At 36.0% G+C, this 26702-nt stretch overlaps 1 protein-coding gene across 1 annotated transcript in view; it reads right to left on the bottom strand.

Annotated features, from left to right (window-relative positions):
- STK32A (serine/threonine kinase 32A) overlaps positions 1–26702 on the bottom strand; it is a 138593-nt gene that overhangs the window by 39038 nt on the left and 72853 nt on the right. The window contains exons 6-7 of the mRNA XM_074291746.1: positions 11055–11092; positions 607–696 (exon numbers count right to left, since the gene is read on the bottom strand). Of these exons, the coding sequence (XP_074147847.1) occupies positions 607–696; positions 11055–11092 (128 nt within the window). The remainder of the gene's footprint in view (positions 1–606; positions 697–11054; positions 11093–26702) is intronic.

Below are 26702 nucleotides of genomic sequence, written 5' to 3'. Positions count from 1 at the left end.
GATGGTTATGATCATATGAAATTAATTTTGCACAAACAAAACTAATGCAGCCCAAATTGGAAAGAAAATAGGAAATAGAGGGGGGAAATTTTTCCACTCTGCTCAAGACAATGACCCAAGACATTCCAAAGGGCCCATGCTACTCATCTACAGAAAGAGAATTGACAAACTCTGGATGCAGATGTATTTTAAAACCACAAACAACAAGATTCTTTGTATTTCTGACTTCTTTCTTTGTGTTTTCCTTTGCAATATGACTAATATTGAAATTTTTTTCATGATTTCTCCTGTATAATTGATATATTGCTTGCTTTTTCAAAGGGTAAAGGAGGGGCAGGAAGGAAGGACAATTTGGAACTCAGAATTTTTAAAAATCAAAGTTGAAAAATTTTTAACTTGTAATTGGGAAATAGCTAACTATATACATACATATAAAATATTATACATATATATACATATATAAGAGAAGGTAACAACGTTCACAGATTACCTTGTAAAAGGATTCATATTCTACAGCTGGTCAGCATTAGAAGGTATTTTAATAATACTAGAAAGTATTTTAATAAACCAAAGAACTATATATAGAAATAATCAAAGAAATCCTACCCATATAAGGTTTGGTGCCAGCAACTGTGGTGATTTTCATTTCCTTCGTCAGCATGGCAGCAATGTTGAAGTCTGTAATGTGGACGTGTCCTTAGGAAAATAAAAGAGCCAAAATCAGTGCTCAGGGTTTTTTGGCCCCTGTGGATAAATTTCTGTTTTAAAACAGTTGCTGCCTAGTTTCTTTAATAACAGTTTCCAAATCAATCCTTCTTTATATCCATTAAAATCCCATTACCTAATCTAGAAGTGAAAGGTCAAAGTGTCTTGAAGTACTTTTATTTATAATTATATATTAAAATCCCTGAATGTGTATGAATATCAAATGACAACAATAATAAAGCATAGACATACGTAACTATAAATCTTTGGCTATGATCAAAGTCACACCCTGAATCACCTCTAATTCTCAACAGTAGATAACAGTAAATGACTTTTCTTCACTTGTCTGGTAACAACCTCACACAATTTAGTTCATTCCACAGTTTCCTAAGAATCTTTATAATTCTTCTTCTGATAAATTCAGGGTCTCTGAAAAAAATAAGTTAGATTTTTTTGGTTTGTTTTTATTCTAAGGGTAGGGATTTATACTTATCTTTATTAAATTTTCCCTTGATCTAGAAGATTGGGATCTTTTTAGATTTTATTCTGTCTACCAAAGTGTTAATTACTCCTCCCAGTTTTATTTAAATCTGCAAATTTGGTAAACAGGCTATATACATTTTCATCCCAATCATTGATAATAGTGTTGAATAGCTTAAGGTCAAGAATAGATCCTTTGGGAATTCTACTAGGGACCTTAGTCTATTAAACACCAACCCATTAATCAATATTCTTTATATCCCGAACAATCACTATTTGGGAAGTTGTGTGTGTGTGTGTGTGTGTGTGTGTGTGTGTGTATGTGTTAAATGTTATTAAAACATCTGATTGCTTGATTTTATTTTTTTAAAGTCTGGTTTTCAGAAGAAAAAGGGCAAGTGACTAAGAAACGTGTCTTCTTGCATTCTTTTTGTTTTTCTCCTTTTTTTCCCATCTTCACTATAGCTTTCCTTGTCATATTTTGAAGGAATATTTTGGACATTGTGGCACAGTGGACCAAAAGCCGGCCTGGGAACCCGGAAGATTTAAGTGCTGCTTCTGATATATGTTGGCTGTGTGACAGAAAGCAAGTCACCTTATCTCTGGATGCCCCCAGATTATTTTCTAAAACTTTAAACTGGTAATCTTTTTGGGGAGAATTTCCTCTCCTGGACTTCCCTATATTGATTTTAAAAATCACAGATCTGTACTCCCAAAAACCCCAAAAGAGAAAATTTGCCATCAAAGTTGGCCACCCTACTGTAATTGTCCCGGGCCTTCTACAGTCCCATTGTTCTAACGGCTTACAGAGTTAAAACTTGTAGCATCCATAAAGGGAAAAGGTGATATTAAGCTAGAAACTCAGACAGATAAATCTTTGACTCTATTAGATTCATGTTAGGAAAGGGTAACTTATCCAGAAGACCTCAGCGTGTTGACATTTTTATTTGTCTGTGTTAGTGACATTTCAATGCTTTGTCCCCAACCGAGGGAAAAACAATTGATTGTTTTCCTTTACAGCAGTATAAATTGTACATGTCAAACATTATCTTCTTCTCTCTTTGAGGACTCTGAAGATTCTATTCCAGGTAAATCTCATTGACTCTCCCAATTTGGCATTAATGAATGATTTTATTTTGTAAAGACCCCAACAAAAGAACACGTGGTCACATTTTTGAATACAAATAAAGAATGAAGAAATGAAAAAATAAGAATAAAACTGAGTTGTAACCAACATCTGAAATGGGCATTGTGCCTTGTCTGAATCATCAGTCAGATAAAATGATCTCTAGGCAGGGGTGTGCTAGTAAATGTTCAGCAACTGGGTTTCTTAAAAAAAAAAGTATACTCATGTCATATTTTTAGGTTTAATCTGAATTATTAACATTTTCTCCATTACTTTATTAAGTTTAGACAATCAACAAGACAATAAATCAAGTACTGATATATTGATTTTGTTGACTTCCAAGGTATAAATACTCATACTGAAAATGTAACAATGGCTTCAAGGCTCAGATTTTAAGACTTTTGTAATTTTTTTGTTCATCATTTTCTTACTTCGTTATCTGAGGACTTATCTAGGAAAATTCCAGAAGTCCATCATCAGAGGGTTAACCACTAGGAAATGGATTGCTTTTGTCTCACTAAATACTGGCAATTAAATATGAAGAGTATTTTAACCATTGGTGGGAGGGATACACAGATCAATTCTAGAAGTAATGGTAAAATGTGCCATTTAAAAAACTGAATTTTCTACAGCAGGTTTGAATATACATTTAAAAAATTACAAAAAGATGCACTTAAAAAGTACCCTAAAGTGTGGTGTCTGGCATACAGTAGCTGCTTAAAGAATATTTATTGATTGGTTTAGAAAAAGGTAGCCACTATATTGGTTTTTTAAGATTTTTAGATTATATTATTTAAGCTTCAATTTGTGGATGATGTTTTGCTGATTTGCATCAATCCCCAGAACAATAGAGATCCATAATTTTTTGAGTTGTCTTTGACTGGGCCTCTGCTTTTTTTTTTAAATAGTATTTTATTTTTCCAAATACATGTAAAGATAGTTTTCAACACTCATTTTTATAAAACTTTTGTTTAAATTTTTCTGCCTCCTTCTGGACCTATGCTTTTAACATATTAGGGAACATTAAGTCAAGAATATCTTCTTCTAAGGCTGATCAGTACTTGCTCTGCAACTTAAGAGTCTTAGAGAGTTGTGGGGAGAGGAAGCACTGAGAGGTTAAACGATTTGACCAGGATCACACATTTATGTTTCAGACATAACTGAACTCAGGACTTGCTGACTCTGAAGTGAATTCTCCATCCCCTATACTATAAGTACCTCTGATCCACAACTCAATGGAAATCATCCTACACACAAAAAATCAAAAGGATGAAAAGATGTCTATTGTTCAGACTATGACATGCAGCTGGATGGTCAGGCTGTTTAGTTAGAACACCAGTACTTATAGCTGGGACGGATGAAGAGGGATAATGAATTGGGCCCAAAATTGAATAGGAGGAAAAGGCAAGCTGAATTTCTTTGAGAAATGACATAGTGCTTTTATTAATTCCAAACAACTTCCTAACACAAAACTCCTCTTTTCTGATGATACCAGATAGTGATAAATGCTGAGATAAAATGCAATCTCTTAAGAATCAAATTGTTGGTGACCTGAAGGGCAATGTATAATAGGGAAGCATAGGGGTACCACATGTGAGTTGCAGCATATTTCTATTGGCCACCCATAAGCAAGAAGTGATCTAAAGGATGGCATTAAAGAAATAAATGATTGGAAAGGACTGTTCAAGGAGCAAGAGTGAGGAATCCCATAGAGCCTGAATTGTCTGCACTGATATCCACAAAACAGGAAGGCAAGAAGGAAGGGTTCCATCCATTGGGTAGATTCCAGGATGGATCCTTGGGAGGACATAACTACAACTTGCATCGGATTGAGGAGGTGGGTAAACTTGTGACATCGGTGTAGATTTAAAGCTTGAAGATTCCTTAGAGGTCATCTAGTCAGCCCCTCCATTTTATAGAAAAGGAATGGAAGCCCAGAGAGTAGAACATGGTGAGCTGGGACCCTGAGTCCCAATCATACTGTTCTATGTTGTTCTTCATTGCAACACACTCCTAAGTCATAACCTAGATAAAACTCCAAAAGATTTCCTGCCCATTGGTTAGCCCCTCTGTGCTATTTTCTGATGCAGATATCTGAGAACTAATCTGGAATGCCTTCTCTACCTTTCATTACCTCTAGTTCATTTGGGTGAATTCGGGTGGTTGGGTAACAGGGCAAGGCAAACCAGGAAGGAGGGAGGGCATTGTGATATCAAATAGACTGAACTGCTCTGGGTAAGACTTGGTTGGAGAATGAGCAAGGAGATAAAATTAGAAGAAAAACAAGGTGGGAAGGTCATAGCAGTTGCATGTTATGCTTATTTAAAAATAAATACTTCATACCACTAGCAAATCCTTTTGGGATCCAAATCTATGGATTTGGTGTTAGAAGGGATTTTCCTTAGAAGCCACGAAATCCAAAATCTTCATTTTTTACAAATAAGAAAACCAAGACAGATAGACTTATTCTGGGACCTATAGTAATTATAGAGAGGGGGATTTGAACCCAGGACTTCTTGACTTGCCACTCTGTCATGCTGCCCTTTGCCTTTATGCTAGAGGTAACTTCAACATTTCAAAATGTGTATTAGATTTAAAGAGGAGACTTAGATGATGCAGAGAATAGAGCATGGGACTTAGACACAAAAGATAAAAATCCAATCCTTGTCTGAGGCAAGGATACTTTCCAGCTGTCTGATCCTGGGCAAGCCTTATTTTTCTCATCTGTAAAACGGGGATAATGCTATCACCTACCTTACAGAATTGTTGTGAAGAGCAAATGAAATAGTGCAAGCAAACTATTTTGCAAATCTTAAAAGCACTATATACATGTTACTATTATTTGAAATAATCAGATTGGTTGTACTTTTTTAGTTGATCCTATTTACAGTTAATTGTTTTTGTCATAGAACTGCTTAAGTCATGATTCTTTGTCTCTAAACATAGTTCAGAAATTCAGCTATTTGTAAAATCAGTTTTCCTGTTAATCACTTTTCTATTCTTATATCAAGGAATGTTATTACCTTTGAAGGAAGCAGGTAGACACACCAGGGAATCTGATCTAGTATTTTTATACCATGAAGCCATCCTTCAAGGGGGTCTGATTTAATCACCAAAGGAGCATAACCCACTATTTCTAATATTGTAGGTGGGTTCAAACAATGACTATTTCTTAGCCACAGAAGGTAAGAAGGCGTTTGTTATTATCCCCTCATTCCCAATTTCTAATCAATCATGTTATTCCAACCCCCATGGTGCTGTCTACCCTGTAATCAATCACACTGTCTTACTCAGCTACCCAGCTCTGTTCTTTTGTTCTCTTGTATTTCCCAAAACTACGAAAAAATTACTAAGCCCTAATTCTGGGCCTTTGGTTATTGAGAGGCCAAACATCCAATTTATTGATTACTGCTAGCCTAACTAATGAATTGACTGTGCTCAGACCATTGTCTCTGTTTAATTTTCAAAGGTAGCATATTATTATTATTTTAAAAATAAGATCTTATACTTTATAGAATGCTTTACAACTTTCAAAAGGCTTTCAAATACGTGCTTATTTCATCTTCAAAAACAAACCCCTGTGAAGTAAACGATGCCATATTTTCATTATTTTGTGGAGGCAGAAGCTGATACTCAAAGCATTTCAGAGTTGGGAAGACCTTTAATATTCATTTAACACAACACTTTCAAACTGAGACAGGGAATTATTTGCCCAAGGTGATTTTCTTAGTGGGTGACAGAGGACACAAGACCCGAGAAGACTTGGGTTTTCTCATCTCACATGTGCCCCCTCACAGGGTAGATGCTTAAGGGACCCAAAGCAGCTCCTGAAAACACTGGCTCACTGAGGGCTCTCTGAAGGAATCTAATAATCCCATTGCCTGGGCTCACGTAGGAGCATGGATGCCATTCTAAGTGGCAGTCTTGTTTTCAGCCCGTGTCAAGCATGGTTTAACAGAAAATGCTCAATGTCACCTGTTCTACGGCTGTGCCATCTGTACTGTTAGAACAGCATGAAAGATCTATCAGGACACATCTATCAGCCACCTACCGAGGGACCGCCAAGTGTGAGGCTAAGGGAGAGTGGGAAAAGCAGTGAGCCAAGAGGTGAAGCCCAGATTTTTGCACTGACTTTGCCAATTAATATTTACGGGGTTATGAACAAGCCACTTCCTCTCTCTGAGCCTCAGTTTCTTCCTCTGTAAAATGTACTTGATGGTTTTTACAATTGATTTTTCAATTTGGAATTTACAATTCCTCTCAGCATTGAGAGCACTGGATTTGTCAGTCTGGCAAACAGACAAATCACTGACTGTCTCTGGATCTTAGTTTTCTCATCTATAAACTAGGACTAAAAAGTCCTTTGTAATAAGGATCAAATGAGGTAATAAATCTCATTTGTGAAGACACATTAAACAATATAAAGGACATGGAGATAAAGGGGATGTTGTGATTATTTGTGCATTTTTATTTGGTTATGAATTTGCCTTGAGTTCCAAGGGTTCAATGGAAAAAGAAAAAGATCTCAGAATTTTGTCCTGGCTTTGCCATGTATTATCTGTGTTACCTAAGAAATCCTTTCTCCTTTTTTGGGTACCAATCTCCTCATCTTTAAAATGAGGTTGTGAGACTAGATCAATCAATCAATCATTCACATTCATTGGATCCCATGTAAATCCCATGTAACAGGCATTATGCTAGGAAGTGGGAATATAGTGACAAAAAATGTAATTGTTCATGCCCTTCAGGAATCTTCTATTATAAGAGGGAGAGACAATACGTTATTATTTAAAATGTATTTATGTATAAAAATATTTACTTGTTTTCCTTTTTTTTTTTTTTTTTTTTTTTTTTTTTTTTTTTGGGCAATTTGAGTTAAGTGACTTGCCCAGGGTCACACAGCTGGGAAGTGTTAAGTGTCACATTTGAACTCAGGTCCTCCTGACTCCAGGGCTACTGCTCTATCCACTGCAATACCTGGCTGCCGTTAAACTTTATTTACAAAATAAGTATAATATAGTTTGGAGAAAGAGGCATTAACAGCTAGAAAGACCTGAAGACAACCTCTTGGGTCCCTTCTAGCTTTATTTTATGATCAATTATTGGCTTAATAGCTATGAAATATATAGGAAATAGAGAATAGGAATTAATCTGCACTGATTCTGATCTTCCCAAACATCCATCCATCCATCTATCCATCCATCTATCTATCTATATATATATATATATACACATTATATATACAAAAATGTATTATATATGCATTTTATGCTAATATATATTTTTCAGTTACATGCTTTTATAATAAAAATATTATTTAAGATAATATATTCTGTCATTTATCCTTTTTCCTATAAAAGCAAAGCACAGAATGTATAAGAACATAGCCTTCTGAAAGAATAGGGAAGAGCTCTCTCTCTGAAAATAAAGTCTATATTTAGATCCTCTCTCAGTCCATTGCTTGGCTCATGTTTGAAACCTTTCTTGCTCAGTAGAACATGCTAGAAGTATTTGCCTCAGTCTCATGAAGAATAGCATCCACTAGAGACAGACTTTGGCCTTCCTATGCACTAGGTAGATTGAAAATGTATTTTCCAGCAGAAAGCTGGGAAAAATTTTTTTACAGCCAGTATGTCTGATAAAGGCCTCATTTCTAAAATATATAGAGAACTGACTTAAATTTATAAGAATACAAGTCATTTCCCAAGCGATAAATGGTCAAAGAATATAAACAGATAACTCTCAGATGAAGAAACTAAAGCCATTTTAGTCATATGAAAAAAATGCTCTAAATCACTATTAATTAGAGAAATGCAAATTAAGACATCTCTGAGGTGCCATCTCACACTCACACCTCTCAGATAATGATAAATGTGGAAGGGATATGGGAAAACTAATACATTGTTGGTGGAATTATGAAATGAGCTAACCATTTTAGAAAGCAATGAAACTATCAAAGACATCATAAAAGAGGGAAAAGAACCCACATGTGCAAAAATGTTTATAGCAGCCCTTTTTTAAGTGGCAAACAGCTGGAAACTGAATATATACCCCTCAGTTTGAGAATGGCTGTGAACAAGTGTTGATATGTGAATGTAATAGAATATTATTGTTCTGTAACAAATGATAAGCAATCTTGGGGGAGAGGGAAGGGGAAGGAAGGGAAAAATTGGAACAAAAGATTTTGCAATTGTCAATGCCTGAAAAATTACCCATGCATATATCTTGTAAATAAAAAGAAAAAAAAAAAGAAATGATGAGCAGGCTGATTTCAGAAAAGCCTGTAAAGACCTACATGAACTGATGCTGAGTGAAATGAGCAGAACCAAAAGAACACTACACAGTAACTACATGATTATATGATGATCAACTGTGATGGATTTGACTCTTTTAAACAATGAAGTGATTCAAAGCAACTCCAATATCTCAGGATAGAAAATGCCAATCACATCCAGAGAGAGCACTCTGGAGACTGAATGTGGATTTCAGTACAGTATTTTCATATTTTTGTTTGTTTTCTTTTTCATGTTTTTTTCCTTTTGGTCTGATTTTTCTTGCACAATATGACAAATAAGGAAATATATTTAAAAGGATTGCACATATTTAACCTATGTCAGATTGCTTGATGTCTTGGGGAGGGGAAGGAAGGGTAGGAGGAACAAAAATTTAGAACATAAAGTTTAACAAAAGTGAATGTTGAAAACTAATTTTGCCTGTATTTGGGAAAATAAAATACTATTGAATGGCTCCCAAAAAATTTAAAAATGGAGAATGAATGACAAGCAAACAAAAAACTAAGAGAAAATGTATTTTCCAGAAGTACCATAGACTGACTAGAACTGAATGGGTTTCCTAGTTTGACTAGATAGCAGATAGAAGACTCTGGGATCACACCTTGGCCACCTGTAAGAATTAACCAAATAATTCATGGGCAAGGTAGTGTACAGTCTTCATGGGGTCTTACATGATGTGAAACTGTCTTGGACACAAGCAAAGAATGTAAGAAAAACCAGAAGATTGAAGATTCCTTCCCAAGATGGGAGGACCGCCTTCAACGCTCTCAGAATAGACATTAATGTGCTACTGCTGGTGTTTGGAAAGAAGGAAATAGCTGAACTTGTAAAAAGGTGCTTAACTTGTCCCATCAACCTTTCTCTTATTAGCCCATCACAAGAACAGTCAAGAAGCCTACAGAGTTCAGAGATAATAGGAAAAACTGTAAGAATTATAGTATGGAAAAAAATCAAGAAAGATATGAGTGTCCAAACTCAACATTTAACATGATCCTGAGTAAAAAATAAATGGGTGCTAATATTTTCACAAATGAAGACTAAATAGCCACTATTTGGGGAGGTGGTGGAGTTTAGCAGAAAAACAATTGAACTGGAAATTAGGAATCATGGATCAAGTCCCAGCTCTGCCATTTTTGAACTGTGTGACCTTGGACAAGTCAGTCAATATTTCTGGGTCTCAGGTTCCATCTATGTAGACTAGGACTAATGATTTTGGCCTACATTATTGGACTGTTGTAAGAATCAATGAGATAATCTATTTTATTTGTGAAATTACTTCCAAAACTATAAAGGATATGCTAATATAAGGAATGTTATGATTCCTCTGGGGGGGAGGGGGAGACCTACCAGCCCTGCCATCATCTACTCTGACTGTTCCTGTCCAAGAGCCATATGCTATTCTCTCCTCTTTGCCTTTATCAGTGTCTCTGCTTCCATCTTTCCCACAGCCACTATCCAGGGAGTTCATTTGTCCCAGAATTTTAAGGGGAATCTTCTTGTCTTTGCCAGAGTGTAAATAAGAAATCTAAAAGTTTTTTTTTCCAATTAAAACACCTTTATGCTAATTCTATCCATTGCCCAGAAGCATATATTTTATAATTTATTAGCATTAGAACTAGGGGGGTAGAAGGAGATGAAAAAAGAAGTGAAAGAGGAGAGAGAGAAAATCAATTTGGAAATTGGAAAAAAATACCCAACCCTTTTAAAAGAGGACATAAATAAATGATTATTCAGTGCTTTGAAATTAGAGGTCTAAAAACTGATACTCAGCTCCCTAGGCTCAGGTGTTATCTGGCAAATTCGGTTTAAAACTCAGATAAATAAATAAAAGAACAATTTATTTCCCTTTGAAGTTTCATCCCTATTACTAAATCCCATCATAAGTTCTAAATGATTAAGGAAATTTGGAGATTTCAAACGCCTTCATTTAGTGACCTTGTAATTATTGCCAGAATATTTTACTGCATATACAGCCCACAGGAGCATGCACACACAGGTGGGCTCTAGGCTACAAAACATGCAAGTTTGAAAAATTGATAGATCAGAAATTATCATAAAAGGTCCAAGAGAACTGTTATGAAGGTGTCTAATCATAATTTCATGACTTGTTAAATTACTAAAGGAAAAATGTATTTAAGATCAAAATTCATCACAACAACTTTTCCAAAGCATCCTATTAAGAGGAAGTGTAATGCTTTGGGAAGAGGATTATAGCTTGAAGTAGAACATCTGGGTTGTAATCCCAGTTCTGCTAAATTATTTGTGGGACTTTGGATAAGTTGCTTTGGGTCTCAGTTTCCTCATCTGGAGGAATGGACTGAATTAACATTAAGATCTCTGATTTAAGTCTAGTGGATAAAAAAGTCACTTTTATATGTGTAAATTTCCTTATATGTGTATAATATGTGTTTCTTTCTAGTCTACTCATGTGTGCCCAGGATACTACTCACCATGCTCATCAAGTAAAATGTTGTCGGGCTTCATATCCCTAGAACAGAAAAGAGAAAATTTTATTTAAAAAAACCTCCCAAAACATTGGAAACCGAGGTGTATTGTAAGTACAAGAACCTAAAGGTTCATGTGAGCATTACTGTGTTCTGAAGGAGAAATGGTGACAATGAATGAATTCTTGTCCTCTTCCCCTCTCCCCATAACTTCCATGCAACTCACTGATCCTCAAAAAAAAGCCCAAAACAAAACAAAACAAAAACCCCCAAACTTCAAACTTAGTCAACTTTATTTGGATTTCAGCAGCTTGAGACCGTGGAGAGAGTGTATTTCTTTAATTTGCTTTTCTGTACCCCAACAGAGTGCCATGTACTAGTGTCTGCTTAATAAATACTATTCCACTTAAGGTGGAAAATGAGATTTGGAGCTATTTCTCTCAGCCAATGTCTTAGTCTAAGCACTCCTGTGAGATTTCAGTCCACAGAAGGGAGCATGTATCTAACCCATATCTAAAGAAGGGAATGATTCATCCAAAGGGAAAAAAATAAAAACTTCATTAACTTTAAAATTCTCATGAAACTTGTGATTAAAAAATACCCCTCCATCAGCAAATAGATTTGCTTCTCTTCATCAGCCCTTACTTCTACACCCTTAGACTTTTCACTTTCCAAGCCTCACTATGAAGCCCTTTAACTCAAATGCACAGAAGCCATTATTACACAAACCATTTTGAAACAAGGTACATTAAAATTGTATTTACGTTGCTGGGATAAAGCTGCTTTGTGCTTCCTGAGCAATCCAGAACAAGGCATTTGGGACTTTCTTTTTCCAGAATACATAGATTATAACAGATATCCTGGTCCTTGCATAAAATGTATTCTGGAAAAAGAAGGCTCCAAGGAATTAACATTTATTTAGGGTGGTGCTGTACTAGAAAGCCAAAAAACTGTAGAAAATATTTCTGCATAGTTGTTTTACTTCTTAAGGAGTGCAAAAAATCATGGATGTTCTCAAAGAGAGAAACTGAGCAACAAGACACAAGGAAGTAAAATGCCCTAATCCTGTCAAAGATAGAAGACAGGGATGAGATCTGCATGTGGGCATATAAGTCTAGAGCGATTCTTTCCTTTCTGTTGCCCTTGAGAGACTTTCTGACTGTCATGCTGAGAGCAGAGAGCTGTCTGCTTCTACAATTAGGCTGAGCCTCTAGTACATCATGGGAAGAACTGGAGTACACAATGGCCTCCGCTGGAGCTAGGGTAGCTGATTCTCTTATAGGTGAGCAGGTGTGTTGCCTTTTGCTTTGGGGACTGCTCCTCTGTAGCAATCACAAGTTGCCACAGCCTGAGACTTTTTCTGCCAGTGGTTAAGACCAGAATGTGTGGTACAGGATGATGAACACAGTGGGGGGAAAAAACATAGCAAAAGTGAGTCTAGGATAGCTGAAATGAGCTGCTTTTGAAAATCCATCAGCTAGGGGGGCAGCTAGGTGGCGCAGTGGGTAGAGCACCAGCCCTGAATTCAGGAGGACCCCAGTTCAAACCTGGTCTCAGACACTTAACTCGTCCTAGCTGTGTGACGCTGGGCAAGTCACTTAACCCCAGCCTCAAAAAAAAAATCTATTAGCTGGTAACATGTAAAAGCTTGTTCTCTTTAACCTTTGGCACAATAAACCTGAGATAGGTTCTTTGGTAACCCTTTCTTTAATCCTTACCATGATCTACAGGAATTGATAAATGATATAGAAAATGGTGATTTAAACCCAGGTACCTCAAAGATAAGAAAAATTAAGCAAAGGGAAGTTTGGAGACAGAGAGGTAGAAAAGTCTCAGATCTGCTTAACATTTCCCATTTAATTTTGAATTATTTAAATGTAAATTATTGTTATTATTTCATAGGATGTAACAGAATTCCATAGAATGTTGAGAAGGACTGTTTCATTTAAAAAGGTTCATCCCAATAATTAGCACTTTTCTTGGTATATAGCAGGTGACTAATAAACATTTATGAACTGATTATTGATTACTTTTTATTATGTCCAAAAATGATGTAGCCACAGAATAATGAATATTTGTACCACATGAATGTGATTAGTAATTTGTTGAAGGAGAGTCTAGATGTTCAAGGGACTAGAAGCATAAATTTCCTTTTTTTCAGTATTTTCAGCACTATTTCATATCTTATCCCAGCTTAAATTTCAAATCTGACTATTGTCTTCCTTGAATGGCTCAGTAGTTGTTGTATGTAGGGTGGAGAGAGAGGGGTGGGAGATGGGGACAAGGGCTGGGGTTTAATAGGACAATATTCTAAGCATTCAAGACTGAGTTACTACTGTTGGCTACTTTGCAGCCTTTGGGAACTGCCAGTGAGGAACTGAAGTGGCCTCCTGGTCTAGAAAGTCAAGAAGAGTGCTATATGATGTACAACTGAGATATTACTGCCCCTCACTGGATATTTAATAAAATGTCATACTGCCTTTCTGTACACTTAAGGAAGGCAGTACATGAATTGTACATGAATTTTGAATGTCAAACACATATATTGCTAGCTAGATTACAAACCTCATTTTTGCAGATGCAAATCAATTCTTTCAGGACACCAAGATGGATCATAATATGGTTTAAAATTGTGAGACAGACTAGTAGAACTTCCTTATTATTTGAGTCTTGAATATTTGTGGACTCAAAGCCCACTCCCAGGCAAACTGCTTAACCTCTCTGGGTCTCAGTATCTTCATTTATAAAATGTGGGGATGGTTTCCGATGGCCTTTGAGGTCCCTTAGTTCTAGACCAATGATTTTTCAATTCACAACCTAAAGACTTACTCCCTGTGAGATCCTGGGCAAATAACTTAACTCCTCTGGGCTTAAGTTTCCTCATCTGTAAAAAGAGGGGGTGAGACTAGAAGACCTGCTGAGGTCCCTTCCAGCCATTTGTCCTTCCTTTAATAATTAGATGAGAAAAAGATATATATTCAGGAGAATAGCAAGTAATAACAATTTAGCTAGAGAATGAGGTTGCAACTAAATTGTGGAAGGCCTTGAATGCTAGGTTAGGTAGGTAATTGATGTAGAAGGTGGGGAGCCACTGAAAGCCTTTTAGTGAGGAAGTAACATGATTGTCTGACAGGGTTATAAAGGCTTGATTCATGCAGGGAAAACCTGGAAGCAAAGAAATTGGTTAGGAAGCCATTGTGAGAGTCTAGACAATTTAGAAATAATAAAGCCTTGAAGTAGAGTAAAGGAAATACAAATGGAGAGAAGAGAATGGATTTGGAAGTGAACTGTTCCTTCATTCTTAGTAAAAGAAATGCCCTTGGTAAAATAGGAGTGGGGTTGGAAAATGGAATAAAATTGAAAAAGTTTTGTGTTGGCATATGTGTTAAGGCAAAGTATGTCAGTACCTATTTCAAAGAGTTGCTTTGCTTTGAGACTAAAGCATATTGGTAAAGAGTCCTGATAAGTAAAAATGAACTATATCAGGAACAATATCCCTTCTTCATATCAAATATGAACAGATAAGATTTGTAATAAAAGTGAGGAATTATTTTTTTCAGGCTATATTAAAATGATCAAAGATTAAAATCTAACCCTATTGGGGAAAAACTGAGGGAAGCGTAGCAATTTTATTTATCTACTAAAGCACCTTGGAAGAAAATAAATGAAAAAAGAGTTCTGATTATTGAAATTCCTGCTGGAACAAGTTGAGACCTTTGATTTCTCAATACCAGACCCTTTGAAACTCATTCAGATATAAAAAACTGAACAACTTGCAAAGAAAAGAAAGTTTGTTTTTAAGTTTAAATAATAAAATTTTTGGGAAAATGGAACATGAATGTTGTTGAATAGGCAAGGAAAGAGTATACTGAACAAAAAGAGAATAATGAATCATTCATTCATTCAAACTAATTGGCGGAACCCTTAAAGTGTGGAAGGCACTATATTAGGGGCTAAAGAGGAAGTTGCAGTTTATTAGGAATACATATATGACAGTAGTCTCAGGAATACAAATGTCTGCTTTTTGAGGACCAACTTAGCCAAATTCAGCAAAGTTCATCACCAAAAGGTTGGTTATAGAGATGAATTCTTTTGACTTTTGGTGACCCATAAAAAGAAAAGAGAAAATAGCTCTTAGTCAGGCTCTTATGGTCCCATCCATTTCTATAACGATGATTGCAAAAGTTGGGGCCCATTATTTTCCCCAGACAGACCCAGTTATAAACCCAGACAGTTGAAAAGCACATATTAAGTGCCTATTATGTACTAGGTACTTGTAGAGATACAAAGAAAGATTTTTAATTCTTAAGGATCTTATAAGTCTCACCAGTCAGACTTAATCCAGCCATGTGGGAAAATTGTGTTAGCATTCCATTACCACTAAGTTGAATCTGTAGCAGTTGGGTAACATGGTTTACATACTCCCTCCTTTTCATCTTTGAAATCGTGTGATTCAGAGTTGTATGCTTTGTGAGCAAAAATTTGCTAGCCCTGCTACTACTACTAACTAGTCCCTCATCCTTATACACTTTCCAATGAAAATTTTTCCAATCTTCTTTTCCCCTTCCATTGTATCCTACAGAACTCAGTTCTTTTGAAGGAATTTCCATTCCTATTCTTCTTCTTTTTATACTTCTTTCCTTTCCTTAATGGACACCTGGCTGACCAACCTCTCCTTTCTTATGGATCTTCTCTTATGTTCCCTACCATACTGCTTAAGATTAAACAAATTCCTTGTTCCTGTTTCTTGATTCTTTATCTTTGCTGCCACAACTCAATAGCCAGATCTGGTTGTCTACTAATCAGTTCCCAGGTTCTTCTCTCTCCTTTAAATTATTATTTTTTAAAAAAATTCTCTTTTGATTGTTTTTGCAATACTATATATTGATTTCCTGATTGTCTTTACTGTGAATCAGTATATCTTCCCATGTTTAGCAGCATTCTCCATATTTATCTTTACTTTCAGTGCAGTGATATTCACACACCACAATTTGTTTGACCATTCTCTAATATATGAGCATGAACTTTGTTTCTTGTTCTTTACTATTCCAAAAGGGCTGCTGCAAATATTTTAGTGTATGTGGGTACTTCTCTGTCTGTCTTTGACCTTCTTGGGGATATATACCTATTCATATCTCCCCTTTCTAAAGGAGTTTAGCATCTGGCTCAGTTTTCTCCCTCCTGACCCAGCTCTTATTTGGGGTCTTCAATATGTTTAATAATATCTTCTCACTATAGGGCCTGTATTCCAAAGAAATCATAAAAAAGGAAAAAAGGAGCCACATGTGCAAAATGTTTATAGCATCTCTTTTTATAGTGGCAAGGAATTGGAAACTGGATATTCATCAATTAGAGAATGGTTAGATAAGTTATGGTATATGAATGCTATGGGATATTATTGTTTTATAAGAAACAATCAGTAGGATGATTTCAGAAAGGCCTAGAGAGACTTACATGAACTGCTCCTGAGTGAAGTGAATAGAACTAAGAGAACATTGTCTGAGTTTGGCCATTGCTAGCTTATGACTTAGATAAACCTCAAAAAAGAACGGAGCGGATCTGCAATAAACAAATGGGGTAGATCTGCAGATCTCTAAGTTCTCTTCTAGTTCTGACATCCTACGATTCTGTATCTCTGAGTTTTGTTGGGGATCATGGAGGTGGAAAGATACACACCTCTCTGGCTGCAAAAAGCCCTTAATTACATCTCACTGTTTACAGGCTATGAAAGAGTCTGTTCTTTCTGCCGTGGCTGATTCCCTCTAAGGGAACACTCTCTGAGGCAGCGAACAAGATGTAATTGATATATCTACTGGACTCACTTGAATGACTTTATAAGACATTAGCTGAACTTAATAGGCTAATTACATGACTTTTCTGCACTTACTCTGGAATCAAGTCCTCCAGCAATTTGATACAGGACATGAAAACTGTGAAACAGAAGACTATGTGCCTGTCCTGAAACCTATCTTTCTAGTGCTTTTCCCTGTTATCTGTGAGATATAAAGAGGCACATTTAGGGTCTCCAATCCTTAATTCAATTCAGTGTCTACTATGTATGTGCCAGGCACTTTGCTTAGTACTTTACAAATTTTACCTCATTTGATCCTCACAACAACCCTGGAAGAGATGCTCATATTATCATCTCCATTTTACAGTTGAGAAAATTGAGGCAGATCTTAAAGGTAAAATGACTTGTTCCCAGCCACACAACTGTTAAGTGCCAGATCCTCCTGACTCCCAGTTCAGAACTTTATCCACTGAGTCCAGTAGGATGTGATAGAAGAACTAAGTAGTATGGTATAGTATATGGTATAGTATGGTATATAGAGAATGCTGGATTTATACTCAGAGGACCTGAATTCACATATGTTCATGTTCCTCCTCCCATTCCCCCATAAGAACTACAGGTGAAATCATGTCCTATAAGAAGCTTACAGAACAGATATGTCCTAACAACGGGACTTCAGCAGTCCTCTCTCTGAGTGCAGATGGCTTTCTTCATCACAAGATCACTGGAACTGGCCTGAATCACCTCACTATTGAAAAGAGCCATGTCAGTCAAATTGATCATGGTATAATCTTGTTGCTGCCATGTATAATGATCTCCTGGATCTGCTCATTTCACTCAGCATCAGTTCATGTCTCTCCAGACTTCTCAAATCCTCCTGCTGATCATTTCTTACAGAGCAATAATATTCCATAACATTCATATACCACAATTTATTCAAACATTCTCCAATTGAGGGGCATCCACTCAGTTTCCAGTTCCTTGCCACCACAAAGAGGCTGCCACAAACATTTTCGCACATGTGGGTCTCTTTCCCTCCTTTAAGATCTCTTGAATGTATTTTTGGAAAAGATGCTCTATATCTTTGCGAGGGTAAATGTTGAGAACTATCTTTGCATGCATTTTGAAAATAAAAAAAAACTGCTATTAAGAAACTTTAAAAAAAAGAAAAAAAATGTTTTCTTGACTATGCAAGTGCAGGTGTGCCAATGCAAACAATCAATCAATCCCCTTTGGTTAATCTATTATGGACCAGGCACTGCTGTGCTTATCATTATGTTTTTTAATATCTACAAATCAATATAAATATCAACAAATCTTTTAAAAATAACTTAAAAGGCATTTTCAGTGTTCTTCTTCAAATTCTGATCAATAGTCCTGTGGAATAAAGCTCAAGATAGAATCTGATTTGTTTATCATAAACATCAACAGAACTGTCATCTGAAGGCAAGCCAATTATTTTATAAGCAGAGAAAGAGAGAATGAGATGATTAGGTACAAAGTATTTTGTTCCATTACTGCTCCAGAACAGAATGTACTGGCCTAGACACATGAAAAATAAACTCTCCACTTGAAAATGAAACAAATTTACACTCCATGTCACAGAGAGAATAAAAATGAAACCAGTGATATGTTGCCATATTCCCTTCCAGACAGTTTCAAATCCAGTTTTACTTTGAAATCTCTGTGGTAGAAATAACATATAAATCATGCATATAATTGCTAGTATGATCAGTGAAGGGCAAAAAGTCACTAAATCCATTTTAGGGTGTTTTTTTTTAAACTCGCCCATCATGTTAAAAAAATAAAGTTCTAAGCTTCAGAAAGTTGGCATGCCTTACAAGTTGCTTAAATCAACCTCTGGGATGAAATCCCTGCTTCTAGGCTAAGCAAGAAATATCTTGGACTCGAGCTTTAGTCCTGGTCAAAGGAGAAGAAAAACCTAGACCTGCCAGCCACCATCTATCTAAGCCAAAAACAATCCACCCAGCCCTCCTTCTATCCATTCATTTCAAGCAGCTGGCCCTTTGTCCCCCTCCTTGTGATTTAGACCAACATTAAAGGTCTCACCTGGGCTCAAGGAATAGTACTAGGAGAACATGAGAACAAAAGAAAAGAAGCCCCCTTGAGAAATTAATTAATGCACCTTATACTAATCCCCTTTACCAAGCAGGCAGGCAGGAAGAAAGGGAAAGGGAGGGGAGGAAATAGAAAGGGAAAAAGAGGAATTGGAGAAGGAGATGAGAAAGAAGAAAGGAAAGAAGGAAGGGAAGGAAGAGAAATCTTTCCCACCCACCAGACTTTATTTCTACCCTCAGCACCCCCCATTTCTAACTCCATACCTGGCAACAGAGAACTACTTTGCTGTTGTTGCTTTTATTGTTGCTGCTGCTGTTACTGACCTCTGGAAACCAGGAAAGGAAGAAGCTCCGAAGCCCAAGGGTGGACCTTGGGTGGGCAGGCTATTCCCCTGATTCCAAAATTCATCTATCCATCAAGCAGGGAACCACCCCAGCATATGTAGTCATTCAGCCACACACTCACTAAATTCTTTGGTAGGACATGGTGAGGAGTGTGGTAGAAGACCTCTGCAATTCAGAGAAGGTAAGGGATAGAAGCCAGCTAGAATGAGGGTTCTAAAGCTCCTCTTTATGATCCTCTAAATGATCTCTTATCTACCTATTCCAAGGCATCAGCGACTGTACTGTGACATTGGGGGTCATCTTTATATTGTAGAAGTAACCAATGAAACAGTTCAAATTGGGGTACCAATGCCCCAAAGGAAGGAGGTGGATTGTTAAGTACAACAGGGCAACCAAACCCTGTTTTACCAACTTCCCCAAAAGGTTCTCCTCGATAGTTCTAGAGACCAGTTTTTCAGACTCTAAGTTCAATGCCCCAACACTATCACACATTGCCTCTTCAATGTGCATGCACTTCCCTTCTCCTTCTCCCCCCCCTCTCTCTCTCTGTCCCTTTCCCTTTCTCTCCCTTCCTCTCCCTCTCCCTCTCCCTCTCCTCCTTTCCTTCTCTCTTTCCTTCTCCCTCTCTCTTCATCTCCCTCTTCTTCTTCCCCCTCCCCCTCCTCCTCCCTCTCCTTCTCCACTGCCCCCACCCCTATCTATCCCTGTTTATCTGTCACTCTGTCTTCTACTTCACCCAATTATTGACTTATTCAGAACTCCCCAATGTTCTTTCATACACATGCCCAAGTGCTGGATCTCATATTATCCTTTCAAACAAAGATTTCTAGACTCAAAAGTTTGTCTTGAACTCTTATAAAACATGGCAACTTTAGCAAAGTTGCAGGATAGAAAACAAATTCCCATGAATCATCCACATTTGTATATGTGACCAGCAGCTGAGCGGCAAGAAATAGGAGAAATCATATTTAAAATAACTGCAGATAATATAAAATATCTGGGAGTCTAAGACAAAGCCAGGAACTATATGAACACAATTACAAAACACTTTTCATACAAATAAAGTTAGATCTGATCGATTTGAAGTATATCAAGTCCTTACAGGTAGACCAAGCTAATATAATAAAAATGACAATTCTACCTAACTTAATCTACCTATTCAGTGCTATACCAATAAAATTGCCAAGAAATTGCTTTACAGAGCAAGAAAAAATAACATCACCTGGAAGAACAAAAGGCCAAGAATTTCAAGGGAATTAATGAAAATAAAATGCAAACAAGGGTGGCCTAGCTATACCAGACCTAAAACTATATTATAAAGTAGTGGTCATCAAAACTATTTAGTACTGGCTAAGAAATAGATGGTGGATCACTGGTATAGATTAGGTTCATAAGACACAACAGTAAATGACTATAGTAATCTAGTGTTTGATAAATCCAAAGGCTCTAGTTTCTGGCAGAAGTCACTATTTGATAAAAACTATTGGGAAAATTGGAAAACAGGATTGTACACTGTACACAGCAATGAGATTATGTGATGATCAATTGAAATAGACTTGGCTATTTTCAACAATGTGGTGATTCAAGGCCAATCCAATGGACTTGTGATGGAAAGAGTCATCCACATCCAGCGAGAGAACTATGGAGACTGAATGTGGATGAAAGCATAGTATTTTCACTTTTTTTTTTTTTGGTGATGGTGGTAATAGTGCTTGTTTGCCTATTTTTTCTTCTTTTTCCTGTCTTTTTTCTCCTTTTGATTTTTTCCTTGTGTGGCATGACAATATAGAAATATATTTAGAAGAATTGCACATGTGTTAACTTAGAGTGGATTGATTGCTTGTTGTCTAGGGGAGGGGGGAGAAGGAGGGAGAGAAATTTGGAACACAAAGTTCTGTAAAGGTGAACATTGAAAACTATCTTTTTTATTTATTTGGAAAAATAAAAAGCTATTATAAAATGGCAGTAATTCATAATTGTAAGCAGCTGCAAGAATGTTGCATATTTTCAAGGGGTGTATTGGAATAAGCTCAGGCCAGCTCCTGAGAGCCAATTGTTAATTTTAAGAGTGAGAATTTATATCCCAGAAATCAGGAAACTCCACAAATCAGGGCTTCATTTATTGTTTTATAGGTTGTCTAGACTTAAGAAAGTGATGGAGAAAATGTTAATAATGCAGATTAAACTTTAAAAGCTGTTGCACATAATTTTTTTTCTGAGTTGTTAAATATTTGCTAGCACCTTCCTGGTTGTATTTTCAATGCACCATTGTCTTCCTTCTTCCTGGCATCTTAACCCTAATAGCGCTCTAACATTCTATAAACCCATAGAGCCCTTCCCTCCCTGTCATTCCCCCCACCTCCCCAATATTAATCTAGCTAATTTATTTGGTTAAAAAATATAGTTTAAACTTTCTTGCAAAATAAATAGGATCATAGATTTAAAACTCTAAAGGATGTTATGTGTAATCTAATCTAATCCCTTCATTTTACAGGTGAAGAAACCAAGGCCTAGAAAGGCTAATTACCCTCTTCAATATTACACATGAAGGTTGTACAGAGCCAAGATTTAAACCCACATTCACTTGTTTTTTTTACTGTACCATGGCAGTCTCCAAAATAGTGGATAAGATTTTATTTGAAATAGTCAAAAGCCCTTGCATCCACAAAACTTCCCATTCTTACTAAAATGATCTAAAGAACAGTATGATTTAATTAATTTGCACTGACTCCTGAACCTAAACATGTAGGTAGCCTTGGGTGAAAATGGATGTTTCAAACTTCATTTAAAAAGAAAACAAAACAAACCTGATGGCATAATACACAGAAGGCTGGGTTTTTTTTTTTCCTTTTCAGAGGTGTAATTTATCCTCATTCATTATTTGGTAGCTTGAGAACAGGTGCAGAATGGAAATGCATCAACCTAATACCCTCATTATTACCTACCATTTTGTTTCTCAGTGTAACATAGCTCTCTTTGGGTAGAGAAATTAGAAAGAGAAAATTTGCCAGGTCTGTCTGTGGTCCACTTATAGAAAACAAGACTTACCAAAAACAAAAGGAAACAACACAAAAACTTAAAAAAAAACTAATAGAAGAAAATGCTTTTCTAAATAATAAACAAAAAGGGATATTCACACAATTCTTTTGAAGGGAGAATGCCCAATTAAACAGGGCAGTGGATCAAACATAGTTTATGAATTAGCTAAAAGAACCTGATTTTTGCACTTTCCATTTCCCGACACCACATACACAATGATCACATAATTTTAGTGTTTCATGGATTTTGGAGGAGTATATAGTCCAGCTTATAGTTAACAAGAGAACATTCAACAACAGCTTTGACATCTCTGTACTTACATACTACATGGTACAAAGCCTCCTATAAATGCAAGTTGGCTTACTGACTCTTTTTGTAGATATCTAATTATAGAGAACTCACTATCTCCCAAGACAGCTGCTTCTACTTTTGGATAGTTCTGAGTGTTAGGAACTTTTCCCTTAAGATGAGTCTTATAAACCTTATATACTTTATAAATCTTAAAATAATAAAGTTGGGCAGTAATGTCTAACTTTATTATTTTAAGATTTATAAATTGCTTAATAAATAGCTCCTTTGATCCTCAAAACAAGCTTGGGAATTAGGTTCTATTATTATTATTTTTAGATGAGGAAAGGAAAGCAGAGAGTAGTGAAATGATGTGTCCATTATTATAGCTTCTAAGTGTTTGAAGCAGAATCAAACTCAGGTTTTCTTGTCTCCAAACCCAAACCCCATCCACATAGTTGCCAAAAAAGAGTTCCTAAAGCACAAATCTGAAAGCAGAAGATAGAAGTGAGCACAAGAGCCATCAACAATGATTAAAATTACCATTTAAAAAAGATAATATGGAAAATTAATTGTCTATAAAGAATTTTTTAAGGATTAGCACATTAATTAACTGGGACTTAATGTGTTATTTTATGATAATGGATAATTATTTGTTAGCTTAAGATAAAGCATTGTGTATTCTCTCTCTCTTCCCCCTTTGAAGATTGGATCTCCTTAATTTACCCAGGGTGGAAGTACAGCAGCCATTCTCCTTTACTGCTGATTGGCATAGAAGCTTTGGCAGCCTGCTAGGTCTTTGCTCCTGGGGACTCACCATATTGATGACAGATCAGACCTTTAGTCTGAAATTCAGAATTCAGAGCTCAGTCAATCCAAGACATAGCCTCCCGTAGCAAAAATTAGAGGTATTAGACATTCTCAAGAATTATTAATTTGTCATTAAAAAAGATGTATTAGTTAGAAATTCAAGAACATAGAATTTGTTCATAGACCTGCCTAGTGAATCTTCAACACATAAATTTTCATTGATAGACAAAAATGACTTTAACAGGAAAAAAGTGACCTCAGTTAAATGGGAAAAAGAGTCTAAATGTGAGTCAGACTAATGAATTTGTTGATAGTTGTTCAGGAGATGACATCATCCCATTTCTGCTTAGCTTTTTTCTGTATATAACTTGAGCACAGTAGGTAGATGTCTTAGGGGATAGGACCACAAACAGCAAAAACATGGGGAAAATGATGCAGCTATGTTCTTTCTATGCTAAAAGTAATTTGTTTTATTCTCCACTAGGACTAGTCTCATGTGTATAAAAATAGGAAGAATAAAATTATGCCACAGAAAAAGCAGCTAAAAAAATGGGTCTGCTTAGTATTTAGAGGCAAACATGAGATCAGACATTGATTTTTTTCAACCCTCATTTAAAAGGAAAACAAAACAAATCTGATGACATAATACAGAGAAGGCTGTTGTTGTTTTTTCCTTTTCAGTTTTGCCTGCTTTCCACTGCCAAGGCAGCATGACATAGTAAATAAAACACTACACTTGAAGCCAAGAAGACCTGAATTTATATGACCCTAGGAGCAGAGGGTCCTCAGGCTGCCAAAGCTTCTGTGCCAATCAGTAGAAGAGTATGGCCTGAAAGTGATTGCTGCACTTCTAGGTTGGGAAAAATAAAGGAACCCAATATCCAAAGGGGAAATGAGAAAGGATATAGAGTACCTTATATTAAGTTAACTAATAATCATCCATCCTTCTAAAATAACAAATTAGAACTCAGTTAATTAATTAACCAATCCTGCAACAATAGGCTCTTTCTAGACAATCAAGTCCATATACTCAACTCTCAGTACTCTTCACAATTCCTTGAGAAGATGCTAATTTGCATGGGCAATTATAAGTTGTAGAGAATGCTGATTCCTCTTTTTGGAGAGGAAGTTTTCCATCCTGGGAGTTCTATTCCTTATCCTCTCCCACAGCTAAAGCTCAAACATTGAAATATATCATTTCAAGGTTTTGGGGTCCCTATAAAAGTTTCTTCTGAAGTATGGTGAAATAACTTTCCAGTGGCTACCCATGTCAGAATTCTTCCAAGAGCCTCATGGGAAAGAGAATGGAGGTCTATTACTCTTCTCATTTAGAAGGAGGAATTGTTTGTGTCATTCAGAAAATCTAGACAGAGTTAATATGACAACATCATGAACATAATCTTATTGCTGCTGGGGAGAAAGGGGAAGGGTGATATAAAAAAGCAGAAAACTTTCTCTTTTAAAAAAAGTTACTATGTATATTTCTGCAAACTTTCTAGTTTTATTTCTTTTTCATTTTTATTTCAAATTCAAGAAAACTTTCTACTGTGTTGTTGCCTGTTACGATTATTTGCATAAATTGCCTAATAAAATTTTATTGTTCATACAAGATTTGAAAAAACAAAAAGTTACAACTTTATTACTGTCTAATGTTGTTTGGAAAGGAAGGAAGTAACAAATATCTATTTTGATATAATATTGATACAAGGTAACTTAATACTGTTTGACAGTTTGTCCCATATACCCAAATTACTCATTGAATTTCTCAAAATTGGACATGAAGACATTAATAGAAATTTGTCCATTTGTGTTTAACTGTGGTAATTAGTTTCTCAAAAATCATTATCTCAAGGGAGTGATTATAATTAGTTTTATTTTCTTAAGGATTTTCTTTTTCTTTCTTTCTTTCTTTTTTTTTTTTTTTGGTGAACAAATAAAGGCTTTTTCTAAATTTTTCATTTTCCTTAGTTGAATTGAAGTTAAAAAAAAAAAAAGGGAAAGTCCAGGTGGAAACATTGGAAATTTATGATGTCCTTCAACACTTACTGAAGAACAACCTTGAAATGTGTTGACTTAATGAGTAACTTGAAATAAGAAACAAGAACAAGAATTTCAAAAGAATATGTAACTGACAAAAAATTCAGAAGTTTTTGGTTATCATCCTTCACCATAGTCTTCAGAAAATGTTAAAGAAAGAAAAGATCTGGATTTGGCTCAATATTATTGAGTGTTGCCTTATGTAAAGATGAAGAAACTGAATTTCAAAGAAATAAAATTATTAGACCAGGGTCATACAGCCAGGAAGAGGTAGAAATGGGATAAAATACCAAGCCTTCTGATTCTCAAACCTTTTTCTACCATGACATGCCAACTTTACTACTCCCTCAATTGTAATTGATTTCTTGGTTTTCAGAATCCCTGTAACAGAGATGTTAAACAGGTGGTCCACAACACTGGAAGCCTAAAGCAGATTAAAGATAGTTCCTATCTGATTTTAATGGATGGATGTAATAATAATAATAATAAAAAGAAATTAGAAAAATGTGTGATTTTTTTTAGTTCAGTATATAACTCACATGCATTCTTGTATAGTTTAGTGAGTGCTACATTCCTTTTGATCCATCCAGGTCAACTTATTAAATACACAGATAATGAAACCTACTTCTAATTGAATGGCAATATAAGCTCTTTGAGAACAGGGGTCATAGACATAGTCCTTTTATTTACCTGATTCACAGAATCTCTCCTCAGTGGAATGAAGTATTTCATTGGAAGGAAGTTCAATACAAATGAATAGAAAATTAACAACAGTTTTGATAGAAAGAGGAATGGAGAAGGGATGAAGATTTAAAACACTCTTCTGTTTCTGCAATCAATGAATAGTTTTTAAGTCAGGCACTCTGATAAGAACCATAAATATAAAGAAAGGCAGAAATAGTACCTTCCCTCAAAAAGAAATGGAGGAGAGAACATGTGAATAATGAGATATATGCAAGATAAATGTGGGGAGATGAAGATCGGACACCAGAAAAGGCCTCCTGCAGAAAAGATGGGATCCGAGTTGAGATTTGAAGGAAACCCTTAAAACTGGCCAGTGTAACCAAAGTGAAGGCACAGAGAATTACAGTGGTGGGGAACGGCCAGTCAAAGGCTCGAAAATGGGCTCTCATTCTGACCCATTCAGAGCCTGGTATTGGGGATATGTGAAAGAAAGGGGATAAAAAGGGACAGAATGAAACCAAGTCTGGTATGTAGATATATAGGTTCATACATATAGCTATATAAATAGATATTTAGATATCT

The sequence above is a fragment of the Sminthopsis crassicaudata genome, chromosome 2, assembly GCF_048593235.1.
Source record: "Sminthopsis crassicaudata isolate SCR6 chromosome 2, ASM4859323v1, whole genome shotgun sequence".
NCBI lineage: Eukaryota > Metazoa > Chordata > Mammalia > Dasyuromorphia > Dasyuridae > Sminthopsis > Sminthopsis crassicaudata.
This window is presented reverse-complemented; position numbering and strand designations above follow the sequence as displayed.